General features: G+C 30.7%; 1 protein-coding gene across 1 annotated transcript in view; it reads right to left on the minus strand.

The window, feature by feature from the left end:
• Positions 1-11,078: 11,078 nt before the first annotated feature.
• The window catches only part of LOC136077793 (uncharacterized), a 2,920-nt gene continuing 2,579 nt past the window's right edge, over positions 11,079-11,419 (minus strand). Inside the window, exon 2 of the mRNA XM_065791955.1 lies at positions 11,079-11,419. This exon is cut by the window's right edge and continues 1,130 nt beyond it. Within this exon, the coding sequence (XP_065648027.1) occupies positions 11,122-11,419 (298 nt within the window). The 3' untranslated portion in view covers positions 11,079-11,121.

An 11,419-nucleotide genomic window follows, 5' to 3' on the forward strand; every position in this document is an offset into this window, starting at 1 on the left:
AACAAGATTGAAATTTTCCATTTAAAAAAATCCGTTTAATGAACTAAGTAATTAAATGCTCATTACTCATAAGTGTCAATTATCGCGCATGCAAATTTTTATGAAGTAAAAAACTGATATTATTTTTTAACTGAGTCCTTTCGGTAGGTTTCAAAAATCTTCTTTCGAAATGAATCGATTAGCAAGTTTTTTTCCGCTTGTGATTCTTGCGAAAATTTTATTTTTTGTATATTGCTTTACCAGAGGCGTGGGCAGGATTTTTTTGATGTTTCAGGTATGACACTTTTAGGCATCGTGCGAACTCATAACTCAAGAATGTTGTTAAGTTAAATGAAAATGTTTCTCAAAAAAATCGCGGTGATTGGAGTGTCAGAACAAAAATACCCCATCAAGTTCGCTTTCCCAACCCCGAATTAGACGTTAAATTAAACTGAAGAATGTTAATTAAACGTTCAAAGGGTGTCTTTTTTAGATTCCGTGCCCATTGGGTGTTTATAAACAGTTGCAACAACCGCATGGGTAGTTGTCTCAGAGCTGCGAAAAAATTCTAATAATCAAATTTGATTTAATACGTTATGAAGATATGACTGGCCCCTATGAACCATAATTGGGCCATTCAACCGCCACAATAATGTGCCATCGTGTGTGAAAATTTCATGGCATAGGTTATTCAGTTTTTAGTACTAAATCTTGTTTTAATCGACTAATTTTAGTTACGCTAAAAAGTTAGTCGAGTAAATTTAGTTAGACTAAAAAGTTAGTCGACTAATTTTAGTTAGACTAAAAAGTTAGTCCACTAAATTTAGTTAGACTAAAAAGTTAGTCGACTAATATATTTACGCTAAAAAGTTAGTTAAATTTAGTTAGACTATAACTAACCTTAACTCCCACCCCTAAAAGTTACCACTAGTGCCAAAGTCACATTACACTCCGTTGTCCTCTATTTATTAAACGAAAATGACCAGCCTAAAAAATCTTCTTTTTTTTTCATGTCAATAGATAATGAGCATGGCATTTAGGCACAAATAGTTAGTTAAAATTAAAAGAAAATCACGCTAATATTTCAAAGATTCTTTATTTTTTAACTGGTTGAGTTGAACAGTATAAAAACCATAAAAACATTAACAACATCTGTTTTCATAACAAAGATTTTGAGATTGATGCAGAGTGGACATTTTCTGCAATAAATCATGGTAAGTCACCATGTGATGGTATTGGTGGCAATGTAAAACAATTAACTGCAAATGCAAGTTTACGAGGACCTAAAAACGACCAGATATTGAATTGCAATAAAAATTTTTTAATTAAATAAATTAAATAAAATGTTTTTAAAAATACTTTGCATATAATAATGAAGGGATTTTTTTTTTCAAGATTAAAAAAGAAAGACTGACAGAAATCCGCACTACTTTAAAAAGACATTTCCACCTAAGTAGAACAATTCCTGAAACTAGAAGCTATCATTAGTTTAACCAAGAATCTATAGATACTGTTAGCTTTAAATAAACAAGTGAATATTTTAATATAACAGGCGCGTTTTCTTTTTCTGGTATTTAAAGTATTCATTTACACATCTTAAATTTTTGTATTTTTTTTTTTATACCATCTTCGCTTCCAACAAGGCTGCAAGCAACCATCATTAGAGTTGAAAGTTACTGGAAGAGAAAAGATGAAGATTGTAGAGCAAGATAACGATTGATAGACAACTTAAAAGATTGCAAATTATATGAATCAGGAAAGCAAAATATAGGAAGCGAATTCCAAAGAACTGATGTTCGAGGAAAAAAATAGAGGAATAAGAGTTTTGAAAGCATATAGGAACAGTCACAGTAAAAGGATGAGACTGAATTAAGTGACGAGTAACATGAGAATAAATTTTAGTAGATGGCACAGGAGATACTAGCTCTTTATAGCAGTGTCCATTATAGTATCTGTAGAAAAGAGAAAGAGAAGCAACATTACGACAATGTGATAATGGTTGGAGGTAGGCTGCTAGAGCAGGTCTAACTATGTTTACAATGCGTTTTTGCACCTTTTCTAAAAGAGAAAAGGCATCATTAGAAGATCCGCCCCAGATATGGCCACAGTGTTCCATACAAGGCCTGATTTGAGATTTATAGAGATAGAGAATAGAATCCGGAGTATGAAAGTGTCGAGCTCGATAAAGAGATGCAACTCTACCAAATGCTAATTTTGCAACAGATTTGATATATGGTTTCCAAGAAAGATTGGGAGTAAGAGTTAATCTTAGAAGATGAAGGGTAGATGACTCATCAAGTACATAACTGTTCATAAATACAGGGAGATCTAAATTATTGCAATAACGATTAGCTAAAAAAAAGTTGTGTTTTATCTGAATTAAAGTTCACCACCCACTGTGAGTCACATGCTTTAGCAGAAGTGAGATCCTTTTAAAGCTCAAATGCCCTCTCCAAGTAATCAGAGAGTGTTGGCTTCTTATCATGACAAAAATAAATGGTAGTATCATCAGCAAACAATAATATCTTAGATGTGAGAATATCTGGAAGATTGTTAATGTAAACTAAATAGAGTATTGAACCTTGAGGAACCCCTGAAGTTACAAAATATGAAGAAGAGTGCTGTCCATCAAGGACAACTTTTATACTACGATTGGAAAGAAAAGATTCAATAATCTTAAAGATGTTACCAGATACACCATAAAAAGAAACCTTATGGAAAAGACCAGCATGCCAAACATTATCAAAAGCTTTTGAAATATCAAGAGCGAAGGCTTTAAGCTCTCCATCTTTATTTAATGCACGATAAAACCTATCAGTTATTACTGTTAGCAAATCAGCTGTAGAACGAGAAGATTGAAATCCATATTGATGGTCAGAAAGTAAGTTATTAGATTCAAAATGGGAGATTAAGTGTTTGTTAATTAAAGATTCAAAAACCTTTCTTATGATAGGAAGAAGACTAATGGGACAGTAGTTAGACGAGTCAGATCGCTCTCCATAATTTTTGAAAATAGGGATAACAGATGCCGCATTCCAGTATTCTGGAAAACAAGACTCTGATAAGCGCTTGTTAATTAGTTTTGAAAGTATAGACGAAAGCTTCGGAAAACACTTCTCCGAGACAATAAGAGGTATTTTGTCCGGACCACAATATACCTGTTATAGTCTTGCAACTGTAGAAGATTCTAAGCAGGAAACCACTTTTGATGCAGAAGCTGGAGTGATACGAATTTCAAGCAATGGATCAACCTGTTTGATGGCTATATCAGGTAGAACACAACTAGTGGAATCAAGAAATGATATTGATGAAAAATTCTTAGCAAACAATTCAGCTTTGTCTTTAGGTGAAGTCACAATGTCTGAACCTCAAAAGAGGGGTAGAATAACAGATTTGTTCTTATTATTAATACTATTAAAGATTCTCCAGAAGACACGAGAGCCTAGTTTTAATGATGAAATATGAGATTTCATGACCTGAGAATAGCGGGCTTTGGCGTTAGACAAAATCTTTTTACAATGGTTTTTATCCGTATTAAACAGACGGACGTTGCAGCAGAACAATGTGAGAAAAAACCATGGAAAAAAGTGAGGCTTGACTTGGAATTGTCGAGAGGGAATAAAAGATTCCATGTCAGCCTGAATCCACGAAGGTATGTAAGAAGCACATTTGTCAGCGGCAAGACGAAAGATTTCTACCCAAGGGCCATCATGAAGAAAATCATGGTAAAAGAGTCCCACACAGCTTTAAGGTCGTTTTTAGAGGTACAATGATAGAGGGATTCAGATGATTAAGAAGAATGAGATAATAGTTTTATAGAGATCAAACCGTGATCAGAAGTACCTAAGGGTGAATGTGGAGAGATTGAGCACTGACTAGGATCAGAAACAAGACATAAGTTGCATAGAAAAGGTAAATGATTCAGGTTGTCTTGAAGAAGTTGAGAAAGGCAAAAGTTATGGGCCTTAAAGCCTGCAGAGTTACTGACACTAGAACCACCCCTTTCAGTGTGATGAGCATTTAAGTCACCAACAACAACAATATTGGCTGATGGATAAAGAGAAAGGGCTTGGTCAATTTGATCAGAAGTAACATCAAAAAGATTGCAGTCTTGAAAGGAAGGAGAGCAATATAGAATAAAGAGAAAGACAATGGAGTGAAGTAGTGCTAAAAGAAAGCACATTAAAGAACAGTCTGTGGATTCAAACCTAGTTTTCCAATAAATGGGCGAATTCTTACGAATGTTAATGCCCAGGCCAAGCATGTGACTATTAAAGTCTTTACGAACTAAAGGAAGATAACCATCAACACTAAGGTCACAAGATGGGACAGCCAAACTCAAATTAGTCTCGCAAAGAGCAAGTAGGTCTGCTGAACTTTGCGAGAGATAAAACTCAACTGAAGAAAAGTTACTTCAAAACCTATGAATATTAGTGAATGATAGATTTAAAGAACTAAGTGATGACGATGATTTTTTGTGATTTATAGTTTTAGGTACTTTAGTCATATATAAATAAGTTAAAGAACTTGACTCAAAGCACAGATAGTACTCAGTACGCTATGTAATAGTCCAAACAATTGCCTTATTACTAATGATAAACCTTAAGTCATAACAAAGGGCTCCAAATGTGGCCTTGACAATGCACACTGAAAGTACAAACAGGGACACCATCCATGCGCAATATGACACTGTTAATACTTTGATATTTTTCAGCTGTTTTTTGAATGAGCCTCTCTGAGAGCTACCACAGAGTTCGGGAAATCTGACTACCAGCCAGCCTCAGAACCATAAAACTTAGTTTAAGAGCTGTACCCTCATTAGGAGATAATAGAATGAGTTGCCTGGTCATAGAAACAGAGACTCAAGCAAAACCCATGCATTGGGTTGAGAAGATTTAGCATTCAACATCCTAAACTGGAAACAATGTAATAAAAATACATCTGCACCAGCCTATAGATGAAGAAGGGGTATGAGGCTTATTAACAGATAGAATCTGTTTGCCTCTTATGTATTTGCCTAGGAGGTCTTCTACAAGACAGTAGCTAGATGCTTTTAACATCAGCCTGAAATGAGTATTTCTATTGAGACACCATCTCTAGCCTTTACTCAACCAAGAGCCCTAAGGCAGGGGTGATTTAAGTCGGAGTTGGCTTCTCCTAGCCTTTGCCTGAAAAGGCGTTTCCTACCATGGAGCAGGATATGAAGCAGATTGTACTTGGTTACATGTTACCAGTAGCAGGATAACCTAATCTAACAATTGTAATTGTAATTTACTTTATAAATAAATAAAACAGAGCAAGTACAAACTAAAACATTTCTTGAATAATACTAAGTATTCTAACTGTAATGTGTGGAAGAAAAACTCTAATGTAAGTTATATAATTTATTGTGGCTGGATAGCTCAGTTGGTTAGAGCATCAAACGAAAAGTTAAAACTCGGAATATTGAACAATACAAGTTCAAATCCTGCCACCGCCAACTCAGTGCTTGAGCAGTACTTTGTTACACAAAAATATTGGTCAATAACGGACGCTAATTTGGATTAGTCTTAATGACAATTTGTGGCTGTTCCTATGCCAAGCCAACAATATCTTCGTATATAAGAACATTGTATAGAAAACTATAGCATGAAAGTTCAAATAAGTAAATAAAGAAAATGTTTGGTGGGAGAAAAACTTAATAAAAGAAAACAAAAGCAAAGACCTCTCTCTCGTTAAAGAAAATTCAAGTTATTGTTTCAAAAGCTTAAAAGCCAAATTCAAGTTTTATTTTAAAAGCTTTTCACTCAGCAAGTAAAATTTTTTTTTAACTTTTTTTGAATTTTTATTTTTTGTATTTTAAGTTTTAATCGGAGGGAGGAAGGGGGGAACACGTCCTCCAACAAGTCAGTACATACACCACTACATGAAAAACATAATTTTAATTGTATGTATTTTAGAATGAATATTAAATTTGTTTTTAAAACTTATACATTGACTTATGGGGGGCAAAAACACGCCCTCCCATTAGTCAATGTATAATGCACTAAGACTTGTAAAATCTTGTATAGCATAATTTTTATTGCATACGTTATAAATTCTATATTAATTTACACTCATTTTCAAAACATAAACTTATTTATACAAATGAAACATTTTTGTTGTGTTAAACTTAAAAAAATCACCACCACATCCTTCTGCAACTCAACAATACAATTTTTATATTTGTTTGTGGTCTGGAATCAAAATTTGGTTACTTTTGTATGAAAAAATTAAAATTTTGTATAAAAAACATTCTTTCATGAAAGAAATATCAATTTTTTTACAATTAAGGTGGTGGTTTGACACCCCCTCTATACTCCAAGATACGCCGGGTGTGTAAAAACCAATATAAATTTGTTGCCCAATGTTACACCTTTCTTTTGATACCAAGTTATATGTGTTTAAATAAGAATTGACAAAATTATAACAACTTAGATTAGTAAAATTTAAATTTTGACCACAGTTTCTTCAACAATTCCATTTATTAAAATTTTGCTATTTAAAACCTTATAACTTTGTAAAACTTTTCGATTGTGATAATTTTTTCACCATTACAATACTGTATTAAAGCTCTATCCAGTGATGTATAACTATTTAGTATTTGATCAATTTAAAAATTTTCAATCAACATATCATTAGCAGTTAATTATAATAATAATAAAAAAATGCTTTTGCGGCTTTATCTTGTAAATCAATTAGTTTATACGTCATCATCCGGTGAAACATTTCAGTATCAGTTTAGACAAAGTTTCTAAGATATTAAATAAATAATTGTGTAATTACAAACATATAATAAATTACATATTTGTATGATTTTGAATGAAAATTATTAATGTTAATTCTAAATAAATTATTACTTTAACGGTTATATTATAGAACTCAAAATAAATAAACATTTTATATGTATATGATTGCTAGAAACAGGTGCCACAAGCACCCCTGAATTTAATATTTATTAAGTATGCTTATCATATATATATATATATATATATATATATATATATATATATATATATATATATATATATATATATATATATATATATATATATATATATATATATATATATATATATTTACATACTTCTTTGGCTTTCCTGGCTTCACTTTATTTCTCAAAATAAATAAAATTTAAATATGTAAATGACTGCTAAAAACAGGGTCCTCTGAATTTTCTAGTGCACAAATAATAAATGCATGGAAAAAGAATCTAAATACTTTAAAATACAATAGCCATTTGACTTTAAAATAGTAATATAATACACCACAATAGTTACGCATCTGTTTTTCATCAAAACAATACAATAGACGATATTTGATAACTTTTTCAAGAACGTTTCGCAATGCATTGTGGGATCACCTGGGGAATAACAACCTATAAAAATCAAATTTCGCATTACAACTATAAGTGGCTTATGTTTAATCTTGTTTTTAATAATTTAAACTTTTAAATTTATTAATGGATTTAAAGACAGAGTGTTTTGAAGATGACTGTGGAAATTTAGTAAAGGTTGTAATGAATGAGTTTTCTGCGAAAGGTTTAAAACTTGATAACAATGTAAATTTTTCTAAATGGAAGCTCAGTGACCTTCGATATTTTTTAAAATTGTCGAAGAACTATCATGGTTTTAGTAATTTAAATAAAGAAAAAGTATTAGAAAAAGTTATTTACGTTTGGAATAACATAGTGTCGAGTTGTAATCTCTCTTCAAATATTGATTTTGCAGGTAATAGTAATTTTCCAACACCAAAAGTACCAATCATACCATCATTGAAAAAAACCCCAAAATTTGAAGAATGGACTATATTAAAGCTTTAAGAGTATTTAAGTGATCATGGTATCAATAGGAGTGGTAACAAGCAAACTTTTTTCAACTACACTTTAGTAGTGCTTAATATGAATCTTCCTATCACTGTTACTGATGCTACAGAAGAACTTAATGAAATACAACAAGGTGTTTTGAAAAAACTTTTTATTGAAAAGTACAAATACCTCATCCTCTAAATTTAAAAAATGGTTGGACTGAAGCACCTGCAAATTTTCCAGAAATATTATTGCAACAAATCAATGATTATCTTTACAGTAATAATGCAGGCAAAGCATTTAAAGGAGGAATAAGTCTTTTTAACTCAGGTCATTTATCTAATGTAATGTCACATGCAATAAATGATACATGCAGATACTGCTTTATATGAGGTCTTTGTTTGCCCGAGCAAAAACTAACCAACACACCATATGATGTTTGGGTTGTTATACATAAAGATTCAGGTGATGTTGTAACTGGAAATTGCTCCTGTCCAGCTGGGTATGTAATATTTTCAAAATTTTACTTTAAATTATCATTTAGGATTTAAAAAATAAATGCATGTGTGTATACTTTTAGAACATCTGGTATATGCAAGCATGTTGGTGCCCTGTTATGGTACATTGAAAAGGAAGTAAGTTTAGATAATAACTTTTCCTGTACTTCTAAGAAACAGCAATGGAGTGTTCCATCTAAAAAACAAAGTAGACTGCATGTCCCTGCCACATTAGTTGAAATAGAGTTAAAAAAAGCAAAAAAAGAAGAAAACGTAAGTAATATATTCAAGAGGCAAAAGATAACTGATAATTCTCTCACTGAAAGTGATATAGATTCACTTGCTGAAATCACTAATGGTAACTGTGGGTTAGTTACACTAATGCGTAAAAAAAGTATGCAATTTAATATTTGCAATGTGCAAGAAGAAGTTGAAATTTCAACATCTTTATTAATTGATTTTCCAAAAACGATTGCAGAAGTGATTAAAACAGTTGGTTCATGCACTTTTGATATATTAATGAAGAACTTAAAAATAACAAAAGAGCAGCAATCTTTACTTATGGAAAAAACAATTAATCAAAATTCAAGTGAGTTATGGTTTCAACATAGAAAAGATAGAATTACTGCCTCAAACTTTAAATCTGCTGTCAATAAAGTTAATGACAATAATATTATTATTAATCCTGACAAATCTAAATCACTTCTAAGCAAAATTTGTGGGTACTGCCCAATAATTCAGTCAAAAGCTACAAATTGGGGTGTTAGTAATGAGCCAACGGCCCGAAAATTATATATAAAAATTAACAGACAACTTCATAAAACATTTAAGGTTAAAATGGCTTTTACACAAGCTTATTGCAGCCTTTTGTAGGAGCAAGTCCTGATGGTTTAGTCTCTTATAATTGCCATGAACCTGGATTACTGGACATAAAGTGTCCATGAACACATAGAGGACTTACTATAAATTAATTTGTCTTACAAAAAGGTGCCTACTTGGAAGTTTATCAGGATAAACTTAGCTTAAAAAGAGACCATGCTTATTATTACCAAGTGTAACTGCAAATGTATATAACAGTTTAAATGGTGTGATTTCTTTGTCTAAAGACTATTTCTGTGACCGTGTTTGTATAAATGACTCTTTTATGAAAAAAGCAATTTCAAACACAAAGATTGTTTATGGACCATTAATAATGTCTGAGATATGTTTTCGAAATTTGTATCGTTTTATAGTAATAGAAGATGTTGAAAAAATACTGAATGACTTGTTAAACAAGTTATGCAAACCATACAATAAAAATGTTGAAAGTTTTATTGAAAAAATTAATGATATAATTGATTTTATAATTGAAAATTGAGTTTGACTGATTTTTAATTTACTCTTGTATACATTTTTTAAAATTAAAACTTATATATTTTTTTGTGTATTTTTAATTATTTTTATCCATAAGATATTTTGAAATGCTGAAGCATAAACTTTTGTTTACTTTTAGTTTAATTATCTTTAATGCTTGTTTAATATAATAACTCCACTACACTTGGGAGAGCTAAGTGTAATAGTCGTGCATTATAAAAAAATGCATAATGCAACTTATCTATAAAAAACGTACACGTGTTCTCCCACATTCTGCAATAACTTTTATTTTCTTTAGGAATTTGTTTTTAAATTTTATATAAACCGCTTTATCTATGTAATGTATTGGTCAAAATATATTTGAAATAGGGGAAAATAACTGTAATCCTTTGCCCCTTTATATATACATGCGATATTAAATTTCTAAATTTAAATAAATTAAAATTCTAATTAAGAAGAAATATTAAATAGTCAGCGATCGTGGCTAAAGGAGGACACTTGCTTTTTGCAAAATTACTTAATACAAAAGTATAAACAAATTTAAGATTTTTTTGTTTTAAACCGCCTCTTCTCTCAGATTAAAACCGGCGCGGAGATCCTTAAGAGGCATCAAAAATTCTGGCGCTACCTCGCCTAATACGGGTCTATTAAAGTTAAGATGAGGCTTGTTTTCCTCTCTTTTCTTTTTTTGTGGCACACTTATTCTTTTGAAAAAACACATAACTTTGACTCTACTTTTTCACTCAAAATTAGAGATTAAATGACTCTTGTTTTGTCAGATTTAAACTAAGTTTATTTTCAGAAATGTTATAATGTATAAGTATTTATTCAAACCAAACTAATATACAAAAATCTAAATCGGCATTTACCGATTGAGGGTACAATGTCTAATGGTAAAAAAATTTATTAAGCCATTGTAAAAATTCTGTCCTTTTGTTTAAGTATACGTGACATAATGAACTAAGCCACATGTAACTTGTGAGTAACATGTGCTTTTTAATTTGATTAGTAGTATTTAAATTTCAAATAAATATTCTGTCGCGACGTTTGAATCATCTTGCTTAATCTCCTCACTTTTAAAAAAACGTCGCGATTTATATGTACATTTTGATTATTTTCGGAACCAATTCATTTTTGTAAAACTATTGCTTTCTTAAAGATAATAATTTTAATATAATATATTATGTCTTTTTTTTTAACAAATAAAAAATCACTTTGTTATATTAAAATATTATCTGTATTAGCCTAAACTGAATCAAAATTTGAACAATTTGTTTTGTACCAATTCCACTACTTTTTTTGATTTCTCAATCAGTATTTTGAAATACACAATATATTTACTTTTCTAACCAAAATCAAGAAATACACAAAATATTTACTTTTATAAAGTATTTGAAAAAACATAAATTTATTAAAATACACAATCAAACTTGTCCCATGAGTTACTTAAGCTAATAAAATGGTAGTTTATAATGGTACCAATGGAGGAGCTAAATTAGTTAAGGCCGCACAAATTGTCAAAATGTCATCAAGCTGGTTTTTTCTTTTTAAAGGAAAAACAGATTGCAATATATGAAATTTTTTTATAAGAGAAATTGCTCTTTCAACATGAATGCATGCCTTCGCAATATTTGAAGTTTTTGTGGTATTTCTTTTAGAGAACTTTTTTTTATCTTTTAAAAAAGGTGGAATAACAAGCTGTGACCCTTTTCCAACAAGCAAATCACTAATATTAAATCTCTTGTCAGCCATTAAAGAATCTCCT

The sequence above is a fragment of the Hydra vulgaris genome, chromosome 03 (genome assembly GCF_038396675.1).
Source record: "Hydra vulgaris chromosome 03, alternate assembly HydraT2T_AEP".
Lineage (NCBI taxonomy): Eukaryota > Metazoa > Cnidaria > Hydrozoa > Anthoathecata > Hydridae > Hydra > Hydra vulgaris.